Source organism: Colius striatus, chromosome 29 (assembly GCF_028858725.1).
Source record: "Colius striatus isolate bColStr4 chromosome 29, bColStr4.1.hap1, whole genome shotgun sequence".
In the NCBI taxonomy this organism is placed as follows: domain Eukaryota; kingdom Metazoa; phylum Chordata; class Aves; order Coliiformes; family Coliidae; genus Colius; species Colius striatus.
Window position 1 is genome coordinate 1,264,025 of NC_084787.1, and position 25,181 is coordinate 1,289,205.

The window sequence follows — 25,181 nt, forward strand, 5'->3', positions numbered from 1 at the left end:
CAGCTCTCCACGGTAACGAAGTGAGGTGGGGGGGAGGCACCGATTTACCCCCCCATCGGGCCCGGCCACGTGTGCGCGCCTCCCGCCGCGCGCGTTCCCGCGGCTTGTGGGCGGGGCTCCGCTCCTCGTTTCCCCATTGGCTGCGGCGCCCGTCCATCAAGCCGGGGCGCGCTGGGGCGCTTTGCTGCTCGCGTTCCCGGTCGCTGATTGGCTGCGGCCGCGGCGGTGGCTCCGCCCCGTGGCTCGGCGAGTGGCGCTGGGGGGGCAGCGGCGGGACTTGGCACCGGGACCCGACCCCTGGGCTCCCTCCGCCCCGAGCCCGCACCGCGCCGTTACCGGAGCTCCCGCGCTTCCCCTTCGCAGGACGTCCCGTTCCCCCCGCGGTGAGCGCGGGGTCGGCAAGGGGCGGTGATGTGTGTGTGAGTCACCGGGGCCGGGCCCTGACCGTCCCGTCCCGTCCCGCCGAAGCTCCGGTTGGTTCCCGGGGAATGAGAAACGCGGCGCTGGGTCGGAACTCGCCCCGCGGTGGGTGCTGAGCTGCCGGGGCCGGGAGGGATGGCGGCGGGAAACGGGGTGGAAGAACTGGCCTGGAGCCCCGGCTCGGCCCCGCGCCCCCCGCCCGGATTGGAGGCAAAGCTGGGCTCGCTGGTGCTGCTCCTGTTCCTGCCCCTCGCCTTCGGCCTCGCCCCGCTCTGCTGCTTCCGACAGCCCCCGAGCTCTGCCGGTACGGGGGGGGCCGGGGAGGTGTCGCGGGGGGCAGTTTGGGAATGTCCGGGGAGTCCTGGGACTCAGCTGTGGGGGGAGGGAGGTGTCAGAGGATTTAAGGGCGGAGCTGGGGAGATCTCAAAAGGTTTGGGGGGTCCCAGGGGGAGCCGGGAGTGTCTCGGGGGTCCTGCAATGTGGGGAGGGTGCAGGGGGGTCTCAGGGAGCCCGGGGTGTCCCGGGGCATCTGGTGGTGTCAGAGATCTGGAGAAGGGTCCCAGGGAGTGTGGGGGGATCCCAGGAGGATGGGCTGAGGACGGGGCTGTCACCCAGGCCAAGGCTGAGCCCGAGGGGCCTGTTGGGTGCTGGGGTGCAGGGCTGCGGTTGGGGGGTCTCAGCCTCCTCCCCACGCCCCCCGCAGACGCCGGCAGCCCCGTGGTGCTCAGCCTCGTGAGCTGCTTTGCCGGCGGCGTCTTCCTGGCAACCTGCCTGCTCGACCTGCTGCCCGACTACCTGAGCAGCATCAGCGCGGCGCTGGAGGGGCTGCGCATCACGGTGAGCACCCAGAGCCCCCCCGGAGCACCCAGAGACCCCCCAGGCTCCTGCCCCAGCCGGGGACCCCTTCCCAGGGGGGATCACTGGCTCCTGGTGTCCCTGTCCCTGGCGTCGGGGTCAGCTGTGGTGGGACAGTGGGGAGGGGATTGGGGGACACACACAGAGCGGGGAGGGGGTGATTGGGGGGGAGGGTGGGAATGGGACTGCAGGGAGGGGACAATGGGGATGGAAAGGAGGGGGACAGAGCGAGCCAAGGCAGTGGGGATGGGACAGGGAGGGGAGGGGGGGATGATGGGACAGTGGGGAGAGGGAAGGTGGGAGTGGGCCGGCAGGAGGGGAGCTGGCAGGGCTGGTGGTGGCTGAGCCGAGCAGCCGGGATGGGACGGGACGGGAGGCCCTGGTGTCCTGCCGTGACTCATGGAAAGATCCTCCCCCTGCCCGTGGCTTCCCGGCAGCCGCCGCCTCCGGCAGCTTCCCCGGGGCCCAGCGGCTGCGGGTCAGGCGCCGGCAGTCCCTGACCCACCCCCTCCCTGCTCCCTCCTCCCTCGCAGCTGCAGTTCCCGTTGCCGGAGTTCATCCTGGCCATGGGCTTCTTCCTGGTGCTGGTGCTGGAGCAGGTGGCGCTGGCGCAGCAGGAGCCATCCTCACCCTGCTCCTCCTCCTCCTCCGTGCCCGAGGAAAGCCGAGCTCTGCTCCCGCCGGGCTCCATCCAGAGCGCGTCCCCGCCGCCCGGGGCCGGTGCCCGCGGTGCCGTGCGTGCCGGGCTGCTGGTGCTGGCGCTGGCGCTTCACGCCGTGCTGGAGGGGCTGGCGCTGGGGCTGCAGGAGGCCGAGGGCGCCGTGCTGCGCGTGTGCCTGGCGCTGCTGCTGCACAAGTGCGCCGTGGCCTTCAGCTTGGCGCTGAAGCTGCTGCGGGGCCGCCTGCGCCCGCCCGCCGTGGCCGCCTGCCTCCTGCTCTTCGCCATGATGTCGCCGCTGGGCGTGGGGCTGGGCACGGTGGTGGCGGCGGGCGCCGGGCCCCGGCAGAGGTTGTGCCGGGGGGTGTTGGAGGGGTTGGCGGCCGGGACCTTCCTTTATATCACTTTCTTAGAGATTTTACCCCAGGAGTTGGGGGTCCCTCAACACAGAGTCCCCAAAGTCATCCTGCTCCTGGCCGGCTTCGCCCTGGTCACCGCCATCCTCTTCATCAAGATCTGAGGCGCCCTCAACCTCCCCCCATCCCCTGTGGGACTCCTGGGGCAGGGGCTTCCCCTCTGCCCCCCTAAACTCCGTGCAAGTGCCAAAGTGCCACTCTGGGGGCTGGCCCCGGACCCTCAGCACACGCCGGGGTCACCCCCCACCCACCCCAGCAAGACTCGGCCCCCTGCCTCGGTTTCCCCCCCTGCACAACGGACATGTGGTGCTGCCCCCCACTGCAGGACCCAGCCTGACAGGGGAGCACAGTTTGGTTCCCACCCCTCCATCAGCCCCCACCCAAGTGCCCTTACAGCGTGGACAGACGCCCTGGGAGGGGCAGCCTGGACCCCCCGCCTGGGGAGGAGTTTTAGATGAAGCAAATAAAGGACTTGGCCTGGTGCTGCTGCCTCTGTGTGGACGGGAGGGGGGGGCTGCAATTTGAGGGGAGGGGAAACAGCACCCGAGGGGGCTCACAACGGCCCCTGCAGGTGTAGGGGGGTGAGAGGAGCGTTCTCCGTCCCCGGGGGCCGTGCTGCATCCCCGGCCCTGGGCAGGGGAGCGTGTGACACCCTCGGCTCCGGGCCGCTGCCCCCCCCCCCCCCCCCCCCGCGCGGTGCACGCCGGGAGCTGTAGTCCGGCCCCCTGCGTGTTTGTGGGGGGGGTGACGCGGCCGCGAACCCCGAGACTCCGCTTCCCGGTGGACGCTGCGGGCGCGCCGCGGGGGCTGCTGGGAGTCGTAGTCCCGGCCCCGCACCGGCCCCGGCGGCGGCCGCGGCCCCGCGGACTCGCCGCCCCATCATGCCCCGCGCGGCCGCGGCGGCCGGAGCGGCCCGAGCAGGGAAGATGGCGGCGGCGGGCGCGGGGGCCGGGCCCGGGTCCGGGGCCGGTGCGGGTTCCTCGGCCGGTACCGGCGCTTCCAACCCGCGCAAGTTCAGCGAGAAGATCGCGCTGCAGAAGCAGCGCCAGGCCGAGGAGACGGCGGCCTTCGAGGAGGTGATGATGGAGATCTGCTCCACACGGGTGAGCGGAGCCGCCGCGGCCTCGACAACCCCCGCGGCGGATGCGCCACGGGCCGCGCGGCGGGACGGGGCCGCGGGGCCGGGGGCAGCGCCCGGCGGCGGCTGGAGGCCGAGCCGAGGCCCGGCCGCGCGGGGTGGAGGCGGCCGGGGGCTGCGAGAGAGGAGCGCGGGGAGGGGACTCGCGGGGGTGCGGGAGGCGCGGAGGGGGTCGGGCGGGGCGGGGGGGCTCAAGCGGCTGCCCCGAGGGGCCGTGGGGAGGGTTTGGGGTGCGGAGGGGATGAGGCATCACCACGAGCCTTCGGGGTGCGTCCGCGTGTGGGAACGGGGGGGCGGGGGCTGGCCCTGCCGCCCCCCGCAGCAGCGCTCCGTGCCCGTGCCCCCTGTCCCCGCCGCTTCTCCAGCCGCAGCCTCTGCTCGCGGTTTGTTTCGGTCGCCCGTGGGTTTCTCGGCACGTGGTTTCCTCCCCCCGCGGCCCGTGGCCACCGGCGCTGTGTGTCCGGTGCCTCCGGAGCGACCGGCTCGGGAGAGAAGCAGCTGAGGCTTTGCCGGGGGCTTCTGCGCCCGTGGGGTTTCGGGTCCGTGTGCGGGTCGCAGCTCGGGCTGGGCTGAAGGGGGTCTGTCCCTGGACCCCGAAGGCCCTCGGGAGGGGTTGGGCTGGTCCTTCCCGTCCGTTCCCAGGGGAAGCAGCCGATGCTTCATCCCCGGAGATGCTTAAATTTAGCCGGAGCCTGAGAACGCGGCGCTGGGAGCGCGGCTGAGGGCTGAGCCGGCCCCCGGGGGCTGGGGGCTTCTGCGGGGGGTCTCGGGGGCAGGAGCGGCACGCCGGGGGGCGATGGCAGAGCAGGGGGCGGCAGGAGAGGCCGTTGTGGGGGAAAGGGTCGGCTCTGGGTTGCGTTTGGGCCCCTGAGGAGTCGGTGGGGATCGTGCTGCCCTTGGCCAAGATGAGGGTTTGGCCCCATTTCAGCTCCTGGGGAGGAGGAGGAGGGTGCCGGTCCCAGCCACGGGGCTCGGCGGGGTCTGGGAGCTGCTGCCGTCCTTCCCGCTGCAGACACGGGATCGGGCACTCGGGGAGCAGCAGCGAAGGGAGCTGGTGGGATCCATGTGGGATCCATGTGGGATCCATCTGGGATCCATGTGGGATCCTCGGGAGATGGGTGAGGGATGGAGAGGGGATGGAGAGGCTCCCTTGTCACCCCGGGCCTGGCGTCGGCGGGACTGGGAGGAGAGAGGAGCGAGATCCATCCCGTGGACGGAGCAGCAGCCGCAGATCCTCGGGCAGCCGCGGGGTTTGGGGTCAGAGGGGATCGTCCGGCCCCGGAGCAGCCAGAGCCGCGCCCCAGGTCCCGCCGAGCGCCGGGGGCTGTGTCTGTCGCGAGGGTTGGTCCCTCTCCCCTCGGCAGCGGCGTCGGGAGCCTCCCGCAGCGTGTTTGCACAGTAAACAGCTGGTTAATGTGCAGCGAGGCGGGGGGAGAGGCAGCGGGACCGGCCTGTCCCTGCCCCAGCTCCCGGCCCCCTCCCGCCCCACACGCGCCCCTCCGTGGGCTGCCGGGCTCTGGGGTGCCCCCTCTGAGGCTGCAGAGTCCCCTCAGCGCCCCCCGTGTTTCCTGGGCTTTGGGGGGTTGTTTTCTGGCCCTTGCCCAGCCGCTGCCCGATCGCAGCCCCCGCGGGGACCCTGGAGCAGAGCGGGAGCCCTAAGCCCTGCTCCTCGCACTAATCCTGCCGTGCCAGCACAGCCAGCTGTTGACTGAATCTCCCAGGCTTGTTGGGGGGGGTTGTTTTTGGGTTGTTTTTCTTGTTCTTTTCCCTCTCGTTTTTGTCTCTTTCCCCCTGGATCTGGGTGTCGCTGGGCTGCAGCTTTGGGAACTCGCTGCCGCAGGTTTCCCACCCCCCACCCGTTTCCCAACTGCTCCTCGTGCTTTGGCTCCTCTTTCCCTGAGCCTTTGGCCTTTTCCTGAGCTCTGGGGCTGCTCAGGGACCCCCCCTCCCCGAGCCCCAAGTGGATTCATGTGCTCCTGTCCTTGGAGGATGGAGGAAACCCCCTTGAGCCCCGGTGGGATGCCGGTGGGGGGGAGGGAAAAGGGGTGGAAAGGGACGGTGCTGGAGGGGTGAGGAAGTCTGTGCTGCTCGTGCTGGGGGTCAGGAGGGGACATTCAGGGCCAGGTCAGTGCCCCAGTGCCCGGGTTTTGCTCCACTGAGGTGCCCAGACCTGGTTATCTCCCGCCTGTGGTTTGCCCTGACTCCTTCCCTTTGGCCTTGAGCAGCGCCAGGAGCCAGCAGCTCGCTGGGCAGTGCTGAGCAGGCAGCTCCTCTGCTCCAGCCTGGCAGCTCCTCTGCTCCAGCCTGGCAGCTCCTCTGCTCCAGCCAGGCAGCTCCTCTGCTCCCGCCTGGCAGCTCCTCTGCTTTCTGGGCTGTCACACAGCCCCAGGACTGATTTCCACATGGATGTGGTGTTTGGTGGCAAAGCCAGAACCTCTGAATCAAAGGGCATGAGCTGAGAGAGGCCAGTGCAGGGCTATCGAGGTGCTGAGGGGCTGCAACATGTGTGTGAGGAGGAAAGGCTGCAGCCCTGGGGCTGTTGAGCCTGGGGAACAGCAGCCTGAGCTCAGGGGCACGTTACTGATCAGTCCCTAGAGAGGCTCCTCTGCTCTGACACCCAGGGGGCTCAATGTGGGAGCTCAGGGCTCAGCTGCCAGAGGGGAGAGCGTGGGGATGACCCCCCAGGGTGGGGATGGGTGTACCAGGGGACCCCCAACACGAGGACCAAGCTGTTTGTCCCCCCTTGACCCTCTTTCCCTGTCCCTGGCCAGCTGCAGGCGCAGAAGCTGAGGCTGGCTCACAGCCGAGGGCCCTACTACAGCGGCTCCCTGCCCAACGTCAACCAGATCGGCAGCGGCGTCAGCGACTTCCAGGTGAGCAGAGCCTCGGGCTGGGGGCTCAGAACCTGCCTCAGCACTTGGGTGGGCACCATGGAGGGGGCTGAGGGGCTGTGGGCACAGGATGGGCACGGGGCGGGCAGGGGGTGGGCACTGGGGGACGTCCCTTCATCCTTTTGCCCGGCGCCAGCCGCGGCGGCGCTGAGGGAAAGGGGCTGATCTCAGGAGCTTTCTGGGGGTGGCATCTCCTGCTGGTGACCCCCAACCTGTCCCCTCCTGCCCCCCACACAGGGCCCTTTGCACTCGCCGCTGGACTCCACACGCAGCACCCGGCACCACGGGCTGGTGGAGCGTGTGCAGCGGGACCCGCGCCGGATGATGTCCCCCCTGCGCCGGTACGTCCGGCACATATCCTTCACCCTGAGCCCTCCCAGCCCCAGCACAGCACCACCAGTGCTCCCAGCTCCTTGGCATTCCTCAGGGCTGCTCAGCTCTGCGCTCTCCAGAGCGTTGTGCAGAGATGGGGGAAGGGGCTGGAGCACAGGGGTGCTGGGGAGGGGCTGAGGGAATGGGGGTGCTGAGCCTGGAGAAGAGGAGGCTGAGGGGAGCCAGGAGCCCTCTCTGACACTCCCTGACAGGAGCCTGTGGCTGGAGGGGAATAAATCTCTGCTCCCAAGTGATGGGACAAGAGGAAAGGGGCTGGAGCTGCCCCAGGGGAGGCTGAGGCTGGAGCTGAGGCAGAGCTGTTGCCCTGAGAGGGGTGTGAGCCCTGTGCCAGGCTGCCCAGGGAGCTGGGGCAGTGCCCAGCCCTGCAGGGACCCCAGAGCTGTGGGGCTGAGGTGCTGAGGGCTGTGGGTCAGAGCTGGGCTGGGCAGGAGGAGGGCAGAGCTTGGATTTGATGGCCTTAAAGCTGTTTTCTAACCCAAGTAAATGTGGTTCTCTCTTTGGCCTTAACGTGCTGCTCACATCGACAGCTCCCCCTACGGACCCACCTACCTGTCGCCTCCGCCCGAGCCCAGCTGGAGGAGGTAAAGCCCCGCGGTTTCTTGGCTCTGCCCCCGTGTCTGTGGGGTCTCAGGGGCTTCTCTCTGCCTTAAACAGCTCCCAGGGGGGTTGGAAGAGGAGTGGAGGTCTGGTGCCACCCCCCGGAGCCACGGAGGGGAGGGCTGAGGAGGAGGAGAGCTGGAGGGTTGTGCTGTGTCTCTGCACAGAGACCCTCTGCTGTTGCCTTTTGACTTCACTGCCCCCCAGGTCTCCTCCTTTGTCCCCACAAGTCACCCCCCTGTTTCTCCTTACTCAGGACCATGCCCTGGGGGAACTTCCCCGTGGAGAAGGGACATTTGTTCAGGCTGCCCTCAGCTCTCAACAGGTGAGTGCTTTGGTTTGCTCATTGATTCCCTTTTCTCTTTCTCTCTACTTTGGGCCTCCAACCTTTCCCCAGGACCCCCAGGAGAAGGGGAGGGGTCTCCAGGCTGCACCAGCCACTGAAGGAGGGGTGTTCCTGGGGACCCTGGTGCCTTCATGGGCTGTGTGACCCCCCCCGAGCTCCTGAGGAGCAGCTTTTGGGGTCACAGGACTCCTGGATGCCCATCACTCCCTGGCTGGGCCCCCGTGGGTGATGGGGGGGGTGGGGGTGGTTTCCTGCTGCCCATCTGCGCTGCAGCTGAACAATGTGGCCCTTGTGCCATCCCTGGATGCGGCAGCGGCCCCTTCCCGGCCCCTCCCCGCGCTCACACCCGCTAATGGGGAGCGCAGTGTGTGGGGGGAACCCTGAGGCCTCGGGCTGCAGCCCCTCCGGGGTCCCTGGGGGAGTGGGGGGCTTGGAAGCAGCCAGATATGGCCACCAATGATCAGGGGAAGCTGCTTTAGCAGGGGCTGGGGCTGGGGGAGCTCTGCGGGGCCCTTCTCACCGCCACCATTCTGTGACCCCCCCCTGCCCTCCCCTTCCCCTTCCTCAGCCTGTTCTCGCCCCCCACGGTGGGGCTGGTGCAGGGGGAGGGGCTGAGGGCCGAGCCCCCCCTCACAGGTCCCTTTTCCACCCAGAACAAACTCGGACTCAGCCCTGCACACCAGCGTGATGAACCCCCCGGGCCAGGACTCCTACCTGGGCCCCTCGCAGCCCCCCCCGGCGCCCGGCCGCCGCAGCGGTGAGCACCCCTGGGGTGACCCCATGGAGCCCTGACCCTCTGCAGTGCTCATCTGTGTCCCCCCTGTCTCCCCCACGTCCCCTGTGCCCTCCCCATCCCCCTCTATCCCCCCCGTGTCCCTCCTTGTCCCTCGAGTCCCCTGTGTCCCCCCCCACGCGCCCCCCACGTCCCCCTGTGACCCACTGACAGCCTCCCACCCTCCTGCAGGCTTCCTGGACGGGGACACAGACAGCAAAGGTGAGCACCCTCTGTGGCCAGTGGGTCTGTAACACCCCACCCCTGCCCTGGGGGTGCCCCTGGGGTGGGCTGCAGCCCCTCTTTGCCCCACACTGACCCTGTGCTCCCCTCTGTGCCAGTGTTTCTTTTCCAAGTGCCTCCCATCGAAGAGACTTTCGATGACAACAAGCATTCGCTGAAGCCCTGGGACACCAAGAAGGTGGGTGCAGGGGAGGGACCCCCCAGGAATTGCCCCCCTGCCCTGGCTTCCTGCCCTCACCCTTGTGACATGGGCCTCAGGCAGCCTGACCTGGCTGGGCCCAGCTCAGCTTCAGCCTCCTTCACTTCCCTCCTCTTTGGTTTCACAGCTCTCCTCATCCTCAGCCCGGCCACGTTCCTGCGAGGTGCCCGGGATCCAGTGAGTCCTGGGGAAGGGGCTGGAGCTGGGGGGCTGGGCAGGGGCTGAGGGATGGGGGTGCTGAGCCTGGAGAAGAGGAGGCTGAGGGCAGACAGGAGCCCTCTCTGACACTCCCTGACAGGAGGATGGGGTGAGGCAGGGGGATTGGTCTCTGCTTGGGACAAGAGGAAAGGGGCTGGAGCTGCCCCAGGGGAGGCTGAGGCTGGAGCTGAGGCAGAACTGTTTCCCTGAGAGGGGTGTCAGCCCTGTGCCAGGCTGCCCAGGGAGCTGGGGCAGTGCCCAGCCCTGGAGGGATCCCAGAGCCGTGGGGTGAGGTGCTGAGGGGTCAGTGCTGGGCTGGGCAGGGGGAGGTTCATGGTTGGGCTCCAGGAGGCTCAGGGGCTTCTCCAGCCCAAAGGACTCTGCTGCTGCTGCTTTCAGGACTGAGTGTGTGTCTCCCTCTCTCCCCCAGCATATTCCCATCCCCGGATCAACCTGCCAACATCCCCCTCATCCCCTCAGCCCTCAACACAGGCGGTTCCCTCCCTGACCTCACCAACCTGCACTTCCCCTCCCCGCTGCCCACCCCCCTGGACCCGGACGAGACCACCTACCCCAGCCTGAGCGGGGGCAACAGCACCAGCAACCTGGCCAACACCATGACCCACCTGGGCATCAGTGGCAACATGGGCCTGGGCACGGGCTACGACTCGCCAGGTGAGGGCTGGCCCTGGCCCACCGGCCCCAGCAGCCACCCAGGCGCACAGAGAGCACAGCGAGACCCCCCAGCGGCGTTTCTGGGGGGCTGGGGGTGATGGGACCCCCCCCCCACCGCATCCCAGAGCCGTGTGAGGCACAGAGGGGGGATCCCAGGCTGCGCTGGAGGCTGCTGGGGAGAGCTGTGGGGCTGGGGGGCGGTGCCCACCCTGCTCCAGCCCCGGCCCGTGTCTGTGTCCGTGTCTCTGTCTCCGTCTCCATCGTTTTGGTCGCCTCTCACCTTCCATCCCGGCCCGGGGAGCGGAGCCTGGGGCCTGGGGGGGATCCCGTGGGTAACGGTGTCTCTTCTTTTGTTTTTGTCCCCACAGGACTTACCTCACCTATGCAGAGCTCCCTGAGTAACCCGTCCCTGCAGTCCTCGCTTAGCAACCCCAACCTCCAGGCCTCCCTGCGCAGCCCCTCGCTCCACTCCTCCCTCAGCAACCCCTCGCTCCAGTCCTCCCAAAGCAGCTCTTCCATCCCCTCCTCGCTCTCCAACCAGTCCCTGCCCTCCTCCCTCTCCTCCTCCCTCAGCAATCCCTCCCTGCCCACGTCTCCCAGGAGCCAGCCCATCCAGTCTTCCCCCAGCAACCCCAGCCTGCCGTCCGGCCTGAGCGGCTCCTCCTACCCCCCCGTGGTGCAGGCCTCCATAAACACCTCGCCCCGCCGACGGGTCCCGCTCAGCCCCCTCACCCTGCCCATGGGTGCTGGAGACTCCAGAAGGCAACACCCCAAACAGTTCTCACCAACAATGTCACCCACATTGTCCTCCATCACCCAGGTACGCCGCGCTCCATCTCCCGCGCCGGCCCCGGCGCCTCTCCCTCCTCGGCTTCTCTCTGTCTCGTTTCCATCTCCATCTCAACCCAGGATGATGTCAGGGAAGCCCCTTCGTGTCCCCCCACAGACCCCCACAGGGCCCCTCCCTGCCAGGGGAGGAGGAGGAAGGGATGGGGGGGGAGGACGATGTGGCTCTCGCACCCCTCTCCGGGCGCTGGGGGTTGAGATTTGGGATCCCTCTGGTGTCCTGGGGGATGCAGCCAGCAGAGGGGCCGGATCCTGGCGGCTGCTGGGGGGGTGCAGCCTGACACCCCCCCCCCCCCCCTTCTTCTCTCTCCACAGGGGGTGCCCCTGGACACCAGCAAGCTGCCGCCTGACCCACGGCTCCCTGTGTACCCCTACGGCCAGCCCAGCCTGCTCCTGCAGCCGCAGCCCAGCCCCAAAGCCCTGCAGCAGCCGGGGCTGCCCCCCGGCGCCACCCCCCCGGCGCCCCCCGGCCCGGCCCCGCAGCGCCCGTACGGGCCCCAGTACCAGCCCAGCGCCCCTGTGCAGCAGCAGCAGCAGCTGGGACAGGCCCTGAGCGACTTCGGCCTGGGCAGCGTGAGTGTGTGTCCTGGGGAGGGGCACGGGGGGGATGGGGAGAGCTCTGAGGTCATGGAGCCCAACCATGAACCTGCCCCTGCCCAGCCCAGCACTGACCCCTCAGCCCCACGGGTCCCTCCAGGGCTGGGCACTGCCCCAGCTCCCTGGGCAGCCTGGCACAGGGCTCACACCCCTCTCAGGGCAACAGCTCTGCCTCACCTCCAGCCTCAGCCTCCCCTGGGGCAGCTCCAGCCCCTTTCCTCTTGTCACTTGTGAGCAGAGCCCAGCCCCCAGCTCCCTGCAGCCTCCTGTGAGGGAGTTGCAGGGACTGACCCCCCCCAATCCCCCCTTCTCCCCACAGTTTGAGCAGTTTGGGGTGGGTGAGAGCCCCACCGGCCCCAGCAGCGCTTTCCCCGAGGATCTGGGGGCTCTGAGCTACCCCCAGAGCGAGGCCACCTACGACCCCCCCGTCCTCCACCGCCACAACCTGGGCAACTGCAGCCGCCACGGGCCCATCCCCAACATCGTCCTCACAGGTGGGTCACGGCGGGAGGGGCGTGGGGAGGGGGGTTTGGGGTGGGGGGTGACGCTGAGACCCCCGTGTCCCACAGGAGATTCCCCCCCTGGCATCTCCAAGGAGATCGCCACGGCGCTGGCCGGGGTCCCCGGCTTCGAGGTGGAGGCTCCGGGGGCGGCGCTGGGGCTGGAGGAGGAGCTGAAGATCGAGCCGCTGAGCCTGGACGGGCTGCACATGCTGAGCGACCCCTACGCGCTGCTCACCGACCCCGCCGTGGAGGATTCCTTCCGCACAGACCGCCTGCAGTGAGGCCCCCGGGCTGGGGGCTGTGCGGCCCCACATCAGCCAAACACAGACCCCTGGGGGGCTCTGCCAGCCCCACATCAGCCTCACACAGACCCCCAGGGCTCTGCCAGCCCCACATCATCCTCACACAGACCCCTGGGGGGCTCTGCCAGCCCCACATCAGCCAAACACAGACCCCCAGGGCTCTGCCAGCCCCACATCATCCTCACACAGACCCCCAGGGCTGTGCCGGCCCCACATCGGCGTCACACAGACCCCCAGGGTTCTGCCAGCCCCACATCAGCCAAGCACAGACCCCTGGGGGGCTCTGCCAGCCCCACATCGGCCTCACACAGACCCCAGGGGGTCTCTGCCAGCCCCACATCGGCCTCACACAGACCCCTGGGGGGCTCTGCCAGCCCCACATCAGCCTCACACAGACCCCCAGGGCTCTGCCGGCCCCACATCGGCCTCACACAGACCCCTGGGGGGCTCTGCCAGCCCCACATCAGCCCAGCACAGACCCCTGGGGGCTCTGCCAGCCCCACATCATCCTCACACAGACCGCCAGGGCTCTGCCAGCCCCACATCAGCCTCACACAGACCCCTGGGGGTCTCTGCCAGCCCCACATCATCCTCACACAGACCCCTGGGGGCTCTGCCAGCCCCACATCAGCCTCACACAGACCCCTGGGGGCTCTGCCAGCCCCACATCAGCCTCACACAGACCCCTGGGGGTCTCTGCCAGCCCCCTACATCCTCCCATGGAGCCCCCCCTCAGGGAGGACCCTGTGCTGAAGGAGGCTCTGCCAGCCCCCCACATTCTCCCACAGACCCCCCTTGGGCCCCTCACCCCCCCATCAGACCCCTCCCCAAATCCCCTCTCTCTCCCCCTTTTCCCCAGGGCGGGGGGATGTGCCCCATGAGCCAGGAGCTCTCTGACCACCCCCCAGCCTCAGCGTGGGGGGCTCCCACCCCCGGGGGCAGCTGTACATAACCCTGTAGGTAGAGCCCCCCAGGGTGAGGATACTGGGGGGGGTGTAGGTGTGTGGGGGCCGCTTCTGTTTTTACTCTCTTTTTCTGGCTAATCATCATGTTTAAAGACAATTCCTGCTTCCCCCCCGCCCCCCCCCTTCAGCTGCACCCCAAATGTACCCCCAGCCCCCCCCAGCCGCCGGGGACCCCGTGGGGGGGTGTAGAAAGCACTTGTAACTTTGCCCCCTCCCCCCCTCTCCCCACAGCCCTGAGGCACGAGGGGGCCCGTCCGCGGGGCTTTGGGGGAGGGGGGCTCCAGGACCTGTGTCCCCCCCCTCTCCTGGGAGGGAGCCAGAGTGATTTATTATTATTATTATTATTTTTTAAAATATATTCTATGTTAATTAAAGGCCCCTGGGCTGAGTGGGGGCGACTGGGGGTGGGGGCACACGGACCCCCCACACGCCTCCAGCCAGGCCGAGGGGGCAGCTCAGCCTTCCCACGGGGGGGTGGGGGGCACGGGGGGGTTCAGCTGCTCCAAGGCCTTGAGAGTGGGGGTCTCTTACTGGAGGGGGGGTTCCGGGTGGGGGGTCCTGGCAGCTTTTGGGTTGTTGGGGGGGGATTCAGGGGGTCCTGGCAGCGTTTGGGGGTGTTGGGGGGATTCAGGGGGGTCCTGGCAGCTTCTGGGGGTACTGGGGAGGGATTCAGGGGGTTTTGGGGGCGCTGGGCAGGGGTCTGGGGGGGATTCGGGGGTCTCCGTGCCGGGGTCGGGCCCGGGGGTCCCTCGGGCGCCGCGGAGCCTCCTCCGGGCCGCTGGGGGCGCTGTGGCGGCGGGGCCGGGCGGGCGCGCGGCGGCGGCCCCGAAGGAGCGATCGGAGCGACCCGGCCCGGCCCGGCCCGGCCCGGCCCCGCAGGTACCGGCGGCGACAGCGGGGACGGGCGCGGGGGGCAGCCACGGGGCCGGCCGGGGCTGTGCGGGGGCTGCGGGGCCGGCCGGGGGCGTCTCTGCCGCTGCCCCCATTTCCACGCCAGCGTCTCCAGCCCCGGGGGTGCGGGGGGTGTCCGTGGGGGTGTCATTGGGGGGTGTCTGTGGGGGGGGGGGGTGTCCGTTCGGGGTGTCTGTGGGGCGCCGGGAGCCGCGGGCAGAGGGACCCGTCCCCAGGCACTGCGGGGCAGGGGGCCGGGGACCCCTCGTGTGCCTTTGGGGTGCAGGCGTGGGGCAGGCTCGGTCCGTAGCCGGCGGCCAGATCCTGCCCCAGGGACGGGGCACGGCGGCTCCTGCCCCTGCGGTCTCTCAGTGCCCTGCGGTAGCCCCACGGTGGGGCCACGTCCCGCTGCTGGGGGCGAGGCCCCTTCCCGGGGCTCACGGTGGAGGATCCGTGGGGGCAGGGCGACCCTCGGGGGTGCTGCAGGGACCCTCCTTGCGGTGAGGGGAAGACACGTCAGGAGCTGGGTCCGTCTGGGCTGCTGGCGCACGGCTCTGGGCTAAGCAGCCCCAGGTCAGAATCCGACCCGTGGGGTCACGGGGTGCTGGGCTGGGGGTCCTGGGCTCCCAGGGCTGGCTCCAGCCATCCCACGGCGCTGTGGGTGCCGCCCGGGTCCCAGCCCGCAGGCTGAGGGGTTTCCTGCCGGGGCCCACGGCGCGGCCGTGCCGGGGTCGGTGTGTGTGGGGCTGGGGGCTCGGGCCCTCGTCCCCGGCCGAGGCGCGGCGGGCGCTGCTCCCGCTGCCGTGGAGGGGGCTGGGGGCTGCGGGGGGTGACGTGGGTGTTGGGGCCTCGGCGCCCGTTTCCTTCCCCTTTCCAACCCGCCCTGAGCGGCGTCCGGCGGCCTCTGCGGAGCCTCCCGCGGCACCCGGGCAAGCTGGGGGCTGGGCAGGGCAGGGGGGCTCTGGAGGGGAGGGGGCTACAGCCACTGGGCCAGGGGGACCAGCACTGCAGGGTAGAGGGGGTCCCATCCTGGTTGTGTCGTCCCCCCTCTGGGGAGGCCTCGGCTGGAGTCCTGTGTCCAGCTCTGGGCTGCCCAGCTCAGGAGAGACAGGGCAGTGCTGGAGAGAGGCCGGTGCAGGGCTGCCAAGGTGCTGAGGGGATGGAACATCTTCCTGTGGAGGCTCCTGAGAAGGAGCTTCCCAACCCCCCCTGGACACGTTCCTGAGCCCCCCGAGCCAGGGGAACCTGCTTGAGCAGGGGCTGGGGCTGGGGCAGCTCTGCAGGGCCCTTCCCACCCCACCATTCCCTGATCCTGTGGCTCTCTGAGCCCCCACAGCTGCAGGGCTGTGCTGGGGGTGCTGCTCCCCCTCCCCTCAGGCCGTGAGGGTCCCCAGCACGTCGCCCTGTGCGTCGCGGCAGCGCCGGAAACCTCCTCCCTTCGCTTCCCGTCCCGGCGCTCTGCCCCGTCAGCCCCGCGGTGCCCCACGGCCCGCAGCCCAGCCCTGGGCACCCCACGCTGCCAGGCAAAGCTTTCCCTGCCTCTGGCAACCACGCTGCTCCTAGGAAGAACCTTTTCTTTCCTGGGAGGGGTGTGAGCCCTGTGCCAGGCTGCCCAGGGAGCTGCGGCAGTGCCCAGCCCTGCAGGGAGCCCAGAGCCGTGGGGTGAGGTGCTGAGGGCTCAGCGCTGGGCTGGGCAGGGGGAGGGTCACAGCTGGTCTCCAGCAGCTTCAGGGGCTTTAACAACCCGAATGACTGTGTGATTCTCTGATTGTGTGAGCTCAGGGGTGGGTGGGCTGTGGGCTGAGGTGTCACCCATCCCTCTGCCCCCGTCCCCAGATGCCCTGAGCCATGTCGGACGAGAAGCCCCCCCAGCTGGTGGATTACTTCGTGGTGGCCGGGCTGACCGAGAGCTCGAGGCTGCTGGAGGAGGAGACGCAGCAGCACCGTCCCGCCCGGCCCAGCGAGCCCATCACCGACGTGGCCGTCATCATCCGCTCCCAGGGCGAGGACGTGCCCCACGGCTTCACCTGCATCGAGACCACCACCACGGGCCACCCCGTGGACCTCAACGCCGGGCTGCTCAACAACCCCCAGATGTTCATCTGCTACAAGAGGAGCCGGGACAAACCCCCCCTCATCGAGCTGGGGTGAGTCCTGAGGGCTGGGGATGGGGAGGGACACACACCTTGTGCCCCTGTGTGGGATGGTCCAGGGTCAGGGGTACAGGATGCTCTGGGATAGTGGATTTGGGATGGTCCAGGGTCAGGGATACAGTGTGCTCTGGATCAGGGGATACAGGATGGTCCAGGATCAGGGATAGAGGATGCTCTGGGGTAGGTGGATATGGGATGATGCAGGGTCAGGGATACAGGGTGTTCCAGGACAGGGATCCCCCCTCACCCCTCCTCTCCACTCAGGGTGCACTATGAGGGCAAAGACCGCCCAAAACCGGGCTACAAGATCCTGGACACGACCCCCTACAGCCGCTCAGCCAACCTCAACTCGGGGGGGCCGGGCCACCAACGCACCTTCCTGACGTACCGGCGGGCGGCCGAGCCCCACGGCCACAACACGCTGGGGGTCACTGACATCTGCCTCATCATGCCCAGCAAGGGAGAGAGCACCCCACACACCTTCTGCCGGGTGGACAAGAACCTGAACACCAGCATGGTGGGTGCTGGGGGGTTCCCCCCCACCCTCTTCTCCGTTGCCCCCCCCCGCCCCACGGCCCATGCTGACCCCCCTCCTCCACTCCCTCCCTGCAGTGGGGCCCTGCCCTCTACCTGTGCTACAAGATCGCCATGGCCAAGGCCAACACGTTGGTCTACGAAGCAGGTAGGGGCTCTGGAGGAGGTTGAGGAGGGGGTCAACCCACTGTGCCCACCCAGTGTTCTCTCCCTCTCCCCCTTCTCCTGCTGCAGAGGGACCTGGCAGGGCTGGGGGAGAACAAACTGACCTTGAGCAGCAACGTGGCCTCGTGGGCAAGAAGCCAATGGCAGCCTGGGGGCATGAGGAGAGGGTGGGCAGCAGGGCCAGGGAGGTGCTGCCCCTCTGCTCTGCCCTGGGAGAGTCTCTGTCCTGGGAGAGACTCCAGACTCAGCTGGAGTCCTGTGGCCAGTGCTGGGCTGCCCAGTTCTCTGCTGGAGAGAGGCCAGGGAGGGTGTGGAGGCTCCTTCTCTGGGGTTCCCAAGCTCCCCAGGACACATTCCTGAGCCCCCTGAGCCAGGGGAACCTGCTTTAGCTGCAGCAGCAGCTCTGCAGGGCCCTTCCACTGCCACCATTCAATGGCTGCCTGACTCCTCGGCTGGATGGGGAAATGCTGAGCTGAAGCTTGTCCTTCTGTCCCCCAGGGCTGCTGGGCCGTTACCCTGAGCAGGACAGTGAGTCCTTCCCCCTGCCCGAGTCGGTGCCCGTGTTCTGCCTGCCCATGGGAGCCACCATCGAGAGCTGGCCGGCCGACACCAAGTACCCACTGCCCGTCTTCTCCACCTTCGTGCTGACCGGCGCCTCGGGCGACAAGGCAGGACGGGGAGGGGGCAGCTCAGGGCTGGGGGTGGGCAGAGGGAGCAGCGGAGGGGTCCCGGCTTGACCCGGCCGCCCCACGTTCAGGTGTACGGGGCGGCCATCCAGTTCCACGAGGCCTTTCCCCGGGAGAGGCTGTCGGAGAAGCAGAGCCTGCGCCTGGGGCTGCTGAGCGTGGTGGATCGCCGGCCCGTGGGCGGCCGCTCGCTGCAGACCCGCAAGAGCATCTGTGTGCTGTCCCACTGGCCTTTCTTCGACGTCTTCCGCAAGTTCCTCATGTTCATCTACCGCTACTCCATCTCGGGGCCCCACGTGCTGCCCCTCGAGACGTGAGCGCTGCGGGCGGGGGCGGGCTTGCACGCAGGGGAGGCGTGGAGGGGGGAGGAGGGCACAAGGCACAAGGAGGTGGCCCCTGTCACCTCGCCCCTGGTGCCAACAGCCGCCTTCTGCCCACAGGCACATCTCACACTTCATGCACAACGTCCCCTTCCCGTCCCCGCAGCGGCCGCGCATCCTGGTCCAGGTGAGTCACATCCTGTGTGTGTGTCTGTGTATCCATCCCAGTGCCACCTTCCCCCCATCCCAGTGCCACCTTCCCCTCCCACCCCAGTACCACCTTCCCCCCATCCCAGTGCCACCATCCTCCCATCCCAGTGCCACCATCCCCTCCCATCCCAGTGCCACCTTCCCCCCATCCCAGTGCCACCTTCCCCCCATCCCAGTGCCACCTTCCCTTCCCATCCCAGTGCCACCATCCCCCCCCATCCCAGTGCCACCTTCCCCTCCCACCCCAGTGCCACCTTCCCCCCATCCCAGTGCCACCATCCCCTCACCCCAGTCCCGCCTTCCCCTGACTCCAGTGCCACCACCCCCCATCTCACCCCATCCCCTGTGTCCTCCCAGATGTCCCCATACGACAACCTGCTGCTGTGCCGCCCCGTGTCCTCCCCGCTGCCGCTCAGGTAGGCTCTGGGCTGAGGGGATGATGATGATGATGATGATGATGGGAGGGGGGACTCGAGGCAGCTGAGTGACGTGTGTGTGTCCCCCTGCCCTCACCTCTGCCCCAGTGGTGCCAGTTTCCTGACACTGCTGCAGAACCTGGGCCCTGACAACGCCGTGGCTCTGCTGGTGGCCGTGCTGACGGAGCAGAAGCTGCTCATCCACTCCCTGCGCCCCGACGTCCTGACCAGCGTGGGCGAGGCGCTGGTGGCGGTGAGTGTGTGCGCGTGTCCCCTCCGTCACCGGCCCTGGGGAGGAAACGGGGGACAACCACGAGGCTGGGGGAACCCCCGTGGTGTTTGGGGACCTCTCCCCCACCCCCGGGCCCGTGGCACTGACCTCCCTTGTCCTGTCCCCCAGATGATCTTCCCCCTGCGCTGGCAGTGCCCCTACATCCCGCTGTGCCCGCTGGCGCTGGCTGACGTGCTGTGTGCCCCCGTGCCCTTCATTGTAGGCATCCACTCCAGCTACTTCGACCTCTACGAGCCCCCCAGGGACGTCATCTTCGTCGACCTGGACACCAACACCATCTTCCAGTGAGTGGCCCCCCCTTCCCCTCGCCCCTTCCCCCCCTCAGTGCTTCAGCTGGATGCACAGGTCGCCTCCCCCCGTCCCTCCCCAGGAGCGAGGAGCGCAAGCTGCTGTCCCCACGCTCCCTGCCCCGCCGGCCCTGCAAGGTGCTGCTGGCCTCCCTGCACAGCCTCTGGCAGCAGCTGGATGAGAGTGAGTGAGTCCCCCCCACCCCCAGGGACAATTCCCCGCCCCACACGGCCCTGACGTCCCCCCGCTCCGCCCCGGGCAGTGTACAGCGGGCCGGGGGAGGAGGCGTCCCTGGAGCTGCTGCTGAGCGACGTGGAGGCCGCGCTGGGCCGCCGGGCGCAGCTGGAGCTGGAGGCTCGGGCGGCGTTTCTGCGCTTCATGGCCTGTGCCCTGCGCGGCTACCGCGGCTTCCTGCGCCCCATCGCCCCCACGGCCGCCGGCAGGGACACCGGCAGCCTCTTCGCCCTGCAAGGTGGGTGCTGAGCTCAGCGGGGCTTGGGCAGCGAGGGAGGGTCTGCTGCCCCTCTGCTCTGCCCTGGGGAGGCCTCAGCTGGAGCCCTGTGGCCAGGGCTGGGCTGCCCAGCTCAGGAGAGACAAGGAAGTGCTGCAGAGAGGCCAGGGCAGGGCTGCCAAGATGCTGAGGGGCTGCAACATGTGTGTGAGGAGGAAAGGCTGCAGCCCTGGGGCTGTTGAGCCTGGGGAACAGCAGCCTGAGCTCAGGGGCACCTCAGCAATGCTGCTCAGTCCCTGCAGGGTGGGTGTCAGGGGGATGGGGCCGGTGTTTGGTGTGTGGTGGCCAGGGACAGGACAAGGGGCAACAGGCACAGGAGGGGAAAGTGCTTTGGTGCTGAGGGGAGGGAGCCCTGGCCCAGGCTGCCCAGGGAGGGTGTGGAGGCTCCTTCTCAGGAGGTTCCCAAACCCCCCTGGACACGTTCCTGAGCCCCCGAGCTTGCTGTAGCAGGGTGGATGACCCCCAGAGCTGCCATCCAGCCCCCACCGCTCGGGGGTTCAGTGCCAACCCCCCTCCTCACCCTGTCCCTGCCCCTCAGGGTTCCTCAAGTCCCGGGAGCGGGCGTACCACCGCTTCTACGGGCAGCTGCTGCGCACTCAGCTCTTCACACAGTTCATCGAGGATTGTTCCTTCGCCAGCGACCGAGACCCCTGCCTCGAGTTCTTCGACACCTGCGTGGACAAGGTGGGTCCTCCCTCCCCTTCACCCCCCTCAGCCCCCTCCGTCCCCGCTCCGTGACACCCCCTGTCCCCTCCCCAGGTGCAGGCAGAGCTGGAGAAGCCCGAGGACACGCCGCTGATCGAGCTGGACGACGCTCGGGGCGGGGAGCACACGGTGTTCATCACTCCCCCCGAGCAGCCGGCGGGTCCCGACGGCGCTGAGCCGCCAGCGCGGTACCGGTGAGCATCCCCCCATCCCCCCCAGCCCCACCGCCCCCCTGGGACCCCCCAGCTCAGCCTCTGCTCCCCTCACCCTCCCCAGCTACGACGGGTTCCCCACCCTGCGCCCCGAGCTGCTGGAGCCGCCCCGAGACCCGCTGGTTGCGCAGCTGTGCCAGGCCAGGAGCAGCGCGCCCAGCAGCCCGGCCCCACGCAGGACCAAGCAGGTGAGGTGGGGGCAGCGGTGCAGGACCAAGCAGGTGAGGTGGGGGGCAGCGGTGCCACGAGCTGGCCGGGCCTCAGAGGGAACAGCCAGGGCTGCAGGGTGCCAGCTCTCCCCCCGCCTCCAGCTCCCTCCTCTCCCTCTGCTTGTCCCCAGGAGATGAAGGTGGCCCAGAGGGTGGCACAGAAATACTCCTCGGTGCCCGACATGTGGGCCAAGTGCCTGCTGGGCCACTGCTACGGCCTCTGGTTCCTCTACTTGCCCACCCACGTGCGCGCCGCCCCCGCCAAGCTGCGGGCCCTGCAGCTGGCCTACGAGGTGCTGCGGAAGATGGAGGCTCACAAAGTGGTGCTGCCGGACGAGGTGAGAGGCGTCCCGGGGCCCTGGGCACCTCAGATTGCCCTGAGAGGGGTGTGAGCCCTGAGCCAGGCTGCACAGGGAGCTGGGGCAGCGCCCAGCCCTGCAGGGAGCCCAGAGCTGTGGGGTGAGTGCTGAGGGGTCAGCGCTGGGCTGGGCTGGGGGAGGTTCACGGTTGGTCTCCAGCAGCTTCAGGGGCTTTTCCAACCCCAAACCCCTTCAGCGAGTGCCCGTTGCCCGCAGGTGTGCTACCGCATCCTGATGCAGCTGTGCGGGCAGTACGGGGAGCCGGTGCTGTCGGTGCGGGTGCTGCTGGAGATGAAACGCGCCGGCATCGTCCCCAACACCGTCACCTACGGCTACTACAACAAGGTGACGGGGCCGGGCCGGCGGCCCCGGCGGAGGGCGAGGCCGAGCCCGGCGGCGCCTGACCCCTGCCCCTCGCTCCCCTGCAGGCCGTGCTGGAGAGCAAGTGGCCGGCGGGCACGCAGAGCGGGCGGCTGCGCTGGGCCAAGCTGCGCAACGTGGTGCTGGGGGCGGCGCAGTTCCGGCAGCCCCTGCGGCAGCGGCAGCGCCGGGCGGCCGCCGCAGGTACCCACGGCCAGGAGGGGTCCTGGGGGGTGGTGGGGAGGGAGTTTGGGGTAACGTCCCCCCTTCTTGACACCCCCCCTGCCCCGTTCTCCTCCCGCAGGCGGCCGAGCCCCCCCGGCGCCCCGTCCTGGGCTGCAGCGACAGACCACCTGGGCCGGGCACAGCCTGCGGGACGCCCCCCCCGGCCCCTCGCCTGGTGAAGAGCGGCAGCCTCAGCTTCCCCGGCGGCAGCCAGGCCGAGGCCGCGCAGGGGGCGGCCCCGATGCCCCGGCCCCCTCCCCTGCTGCCCCCGGCCCCGCTGCCCCCCCGGCTGCGCGGAGCCCCCGGCTCGGCCGACGGGAGCCTGTCCGACGTCAGCTTCGCCACGGACGAGAGCGACCGCGCGGACGAGGGGCCGGGGGGCGGCGCGGGGCCGGCGGCGGGGGGCGCGGAGGGGCCGGGGGGCGGCGGGGGGCCGGCGGCGGGGGGCGCGGAGGGGCCGGGGGGCGGCGGGGGGCCGGCGGCGGGGGGCACGCCGCGCCGGGGGCTGGCCGCCAAGCTGCAGCAGCTGCTGTCCCCGGGCAAGCGCGGCTCGGTGCGGCTGGCGGCCGGCGCGGAGCCCCCCGGCCCCGGCCCCCGGCGCGGCTCCGAGCAGCGGGACGGGGAGGTCCCTCTGCGCCGCAGCCCCGTGCAGACCCTGCTGCGGCCCCGGGAGCGCCCCGAGTCCACCGCCTCCGAGGTACCCGGCGTGTGTCCCCCGCCCCGGGGCTCTGCGGCCGGCTGTCCGTCCGTCCCTTACCGGTGTCCGTGTGTCCCACAGAGCTCCGTGTCGCTGGGCAGCGAGCTGGACCTGTCGGACACGTCGGTGGGCAGCGGCGCCGGCAGCGCCAGATCCGCCGAGGCGCCGGCTGACGGGGCAGCGGGGCAGGAGCAGCCGCCCGCCGTGGAGGTGAGTCGGGGGGTCCCGTCCCACGGGGATCCCCCCCCACTGCCGTGTCCCGTCCCACGGGGCTCCCCCGCTGCCGTGTGCCAGTGGCGTGGGGCTGAGGTGCCGGCGTGGCATGGGGCTGAGGTGCCGGCGTGCCGCGGCGCAGGTGCTGCTGTCGAGCTGCTCGCGCTGCCAGGGCTGCGGGGCGCTGGTGTACGACGAGGAGGTGATGGCGGGATGGACGTCTGACGACTCCAACCTCAACACCACCTGCCCCTTCTGCTCCCGCTCCTTCGTGCCCTTCCTCAGCATCGAGATCCACGACTTCCAGCTGCCCCCCAGGTGGGACAAGCCCCAGTGTCCCCACCCCCCGTGGCCCCAGATCCCCTCTGTGCTGCTCACACGGGTCCCCCGTCCTGTCCCTGGGGAAATACCCAACGTCCCACATACTCTCTGGTGTCCTCAAACCCCCTGTTTGCTGCCCATCAGTCCCCCTCATCCTTCCACCCTCTGGGGGAAGCCCACAGTGTCCCCAGCCCCCCCTGATGTCCCCAAACCCCTCTGTTGTCCCCAGCCCCCCCTGATGTCCCCAATCCCCCTCTTTGCTCCCCACCAGTGCCCCCACCCTCCTGGGCACCCCTCTCCTCCCCCGTGCCCCCCCATTTCCATCAGCCCCCCTCTCTTTCCCCCGCAGCCCCTCTGGGGACGGCTCCCTCCCTCCTCCCCCGGCGCAGGGCCCGGTGCTGAGCGACCGCCGCCGCTGCCTGGCGCTGGATGAGGCGGAGCCGGAGCTGTGCAACGGGCACCCGGACACGGCGGTACGGCAGCGGCACCGGGGCACGGGGGGGACACAGCTCGCCCCACGAGGGGCCCAGCAACCTGTCTTCCCCCCACTTTCCTCTCCCCCCAGATCCCAGGGAGGTCGGAGCGGGTGGCTTTCGCCTACCTGAGCCCTTTGGTGCTGCGGAAGGAGCTGGAGAGTTTGGTGGAGAACGAAGGGGGCGAGTTCCTGGCGCAGCCGGAGCTCGTGGACAGTCACCCCATCATCTACTGGAACCTGGTCTGGTACTTCCAGCGCCTGGGGCTTCCCAGTAACCTCCCCCTCCTGCTCCTGGGCTCCCAGCACGTCACCTCAGCCCCGCAGGTGAGGTCATGGGGGTGCTAAAGGGGGGAAGGGGGAGGGTTTCGGGGGGCTCAGCAGCCCAGTGCCCACCTTGTGCATCCCCCAGGCGCAGCCCCCCGAGTCGCCCTGTGTGCGCGTGCGGCTGCTCTGGGACGTGCTGAGCCCCGAACCCGACAGCTGCCCCCCGCTCTACGTGCTCTGGAGGCTTCACAGTGAGTCTGGGGGCAGTGGGGGGGAGGGAGAGGTGTGTGTGGGGTCTCCCTTTCCATGTGTGTCCCCCCAAAGGTAACGTGCCCACCCGGCTGCGGTCCTGGCGGCCCCACGGCCACCCCTTCTCCCTGGCCTTCCTGGAGGCCGTGCTGAGCCACGTGGGGCTGAGCGAGGTGCACAAGGCCATTTCCCTCTTCCTCGAGACCCTGGCAGCCCCAGGAGCCCCCCAGCACCTACCAAGGTAAAGGTGTGACCCCCCCCCTCCCCCCCCCGCTGTGTCAGTGCTGAGTCACCCCCAAACCCGGCGCTCTCCCTGCCCCAGGAGCATCTACCGGGAGATTCTGTTCCTCACGCTGGCGGCGCTGGGCCGGGACCACATGGACATCGGTACTGGGAGTGTGAGTGGGAGTGTGAGTGTGAGTGACCACATGGACATCGGTACTGGGAGTGTGAGTGTGAGTGTGAGTGACCACATGGACATCGGTACTGGGAGTGTGAGTGGGAGTGTGAGTGTGAGTGACCACATGGACATTGGTACTGGGGGGCTGGGGGAGTGGTGTGTTTGTGAGGGGGGTCATGGGATGGCTGGTGCTGACAGTCAGTGTCTCTGTGTATGTTGATGTGTGTGTGTCTCTGTGTGTCTCTGTGTGTGTCTCTGTGTGTGTGTGTGTGTGTCTGTGTGTGTGTGTTGATGTGTGTGTCTGTGTGTGTGTGTGTGTTGATGTGTGTGTCCCCACAGCCGCCTTCGACAAGAAGTACAAGTCAGCGTACACCAAGCTGGCCGGGAGCCTGGGCCGGGAGGAGCTGCGGCGGCGGCGGGCGCAGCCCCCCAGCTCCAAAGCCATGGACTGCCGCAAGAGCTTCGGGGCCACCCTCGAGTGCTAGAGGCGGCCCCAGCGCTGGGACAGCGGCCTGGGGCGGGGCTGAGGATGCCCCGGGCCGGTCCCTCCCGGGCACCCCCCAGCGCCCCCCGAGGAGCCCCCAGACCCCCGGGCAGCCCCCAGCCCCTCCCGAGGAGCCCCCAGCGCCCCCTGGGAGCCCCCAGCCCCTCCTGGGCAGTCCCCAGCCCCTCCCGGGAGCCCCCAGCCCCCCCCAGAGCTTTTATATGTCAGTATTAATATATTTTTATTTATTGATTCCCCCCGTGTCGCTTGTGCAGCTGGGGCGGGGCTCTGGCTCCGGCTCCGGCTCCCCCTCCCCACGCTCCCCACCCTAATCCCCACGGGGGGCGCTGGGGGCCGTCACGAGGGGCTTTGGGGGGGGGGGCTGCCCTTTCCCCCTCGCACTGTGCAATAGGAGCCCCCCAGCCCCGGGGGGAGTGTCTGTAAATAAAAGCCGCTGCGGTATTTTCCCGCCGCGTCCCCAGGCGCTGTGATCCGGGGGTCGGGGGGGCGGGAGCGAGGTGCCCGAGC

The 25,181-nt window shown here is 69.3% G+C and overlaps 3 protein-coding genes across 4 annotated transcripts; all 3 read left to right on the top strand.

Moving 5' to 3' along the window:
- The first annotated feature begins 234 nt into the window (after positions 1-234).
- Positions 235-2,831, top strand: SLC39A1 (solute carrier family 39 member 1). Its single transcript, XM_062016264.1, has 3 exons — positions 235-724; positions 1,124-1,257; positions 1,809-2,831. The coding sequence occupies exons 1-3, from the start codon at positions 556-558 to the stop codon at positions 2,451-2,453; spliced, it is 948 nt and encodes a 315-aa protein (XP_061872248.1). The 5' UTR covers positions 235-555; the 3' UTR covers positions 2,454-2,831.
- Positions 2,832-3,261: 430 nt separating this feature from the next.
- CRTC2 (CREB regulated transcription coactivator 2) lies at positions 3,262-13,388 on the top strand. Of its 2 annotated transcripts, none has more exons than XM_062016041.1 (14): positions 3,262-3,452; positions 6,259-6,360; positions 6,616-6,729; positions 7,288-7,352; positions 7,625-7,693; positions 8,368-8,471; positions 8,679-8,708; positions 8,828-8,907; positions 9,056-9,105; positions 9,557-9,801; positions 10,170-10,621; positions 10,963-11,220; positions 11,564-11,738; positions 11,814-13,388. In XM_062016041.1, the coding sequence occupies exons 1-14, from the start codon at positions 3,276-3,278 to the stop codon at positions 12,026-12,028; spliced, it is 2,136 nt and encodes a 711-aa protein (XP_061872025.1). In that variant the 5' UTR covers positions 3,262-3,275; the 3' UTR covers positions 12,029-13,388. The 2 variants fall into 2 exon arrangements, with proteins under 2 accessions (XP_061872025.1, XP_061872026.1); XM_062016042.1 differs by having other exon boundaries at positions 6,616-6,719; positions 7,299-7,352.
- A 428-nt stretch (positions 13,389-13,816) lies between these two features.
- On the top strand, positions 13,817-25,119 carry DENND4B (DENN domain containing 4B). Its single transcript, XM_062016043.1, is given in 27 exon segments — positions 13,817-13,893; positions 15,742-16,052; positions 16,323-16,575; positions 16,671-16,740; positions 17,256-17,425; positions 17,515-17,756; positions 17,884-17,950; positions 18,331-18,389; positions 18,498-18,642; positions 18,790-18,965; positions 19,052-19,152; positions 19,232-19,441; positions 20,019-20,379; positions 20,462-20,585; positions 20,738-20,944; positions 21,182-21,310; positions 21,394-21,538; positions 21,630-21,703; positions 21,705-22,247; positions 22,329-22,457; positions 22,603-22,778; positions 23,131-23,254; positions 23,347-23,580; positions 23,666-23,771; positions 23,845-24,010; positions 24,092-24,156; positions 24,509-25,119. Coding segments are annotated over 26 exon segments (4,521 nt in total). The 5' UTR covers positions 13,817-13,893; positions 15,742-15,753; the 3' UTR covers positions 24,655-25,119.
- Positions 25,120-25,181: the final 62 nt, after the last annotated feature.

Excerpts from the sequence above, each read along its gene's own strand:
- SLC39A1 (XM_062016264.1), top strand. The coding sequence starts at position 556 with ATGGCGGCGGGAAACGGGGTGGAAGAACTGGCCTGGAGCCCCGGCTCG. Across the intron at positions 725-1,123 it reads ACAGCCCCCGAGCTCTGCCG|ACGCCGGCAGCCCCGTGGTG; the intron begins GTACGGGGGGGG and ends CGCCCCCCGCAG. Across the intron at positions 1,258-1,808 it reads TGGAGGGGCTGCGCATCACG|CTGCAGTTCCCGTTGCCGGA; the intron begins GTGAGCACCCAG and ends CCTCCCTCGCAG.
- CRTC2 (XM_062016041.1), top strand. The coding sequence starts at position 3,276 with ATGGCGGCGGCGGGCGCGGGGGCCGGGCCCGGGTCCGGGGCCGGTGCG. Across the intron at positions 9,106-9,556 it reads TGCGAGGTGCCCGGGATCCA|CATATTCCCATCCCCGGATC; the intron begins GTGAGTCCTGGG and ends TCTCTCCCCCAG. Across the intron at positions 11,221-11,563 it reads GCGACTTCGGCCTGGGCAGC|TTTGAGCAGTTTGGGGTGGG; the intron begins GTGAGTGTGTGT and ends TTCTCCCCACAG.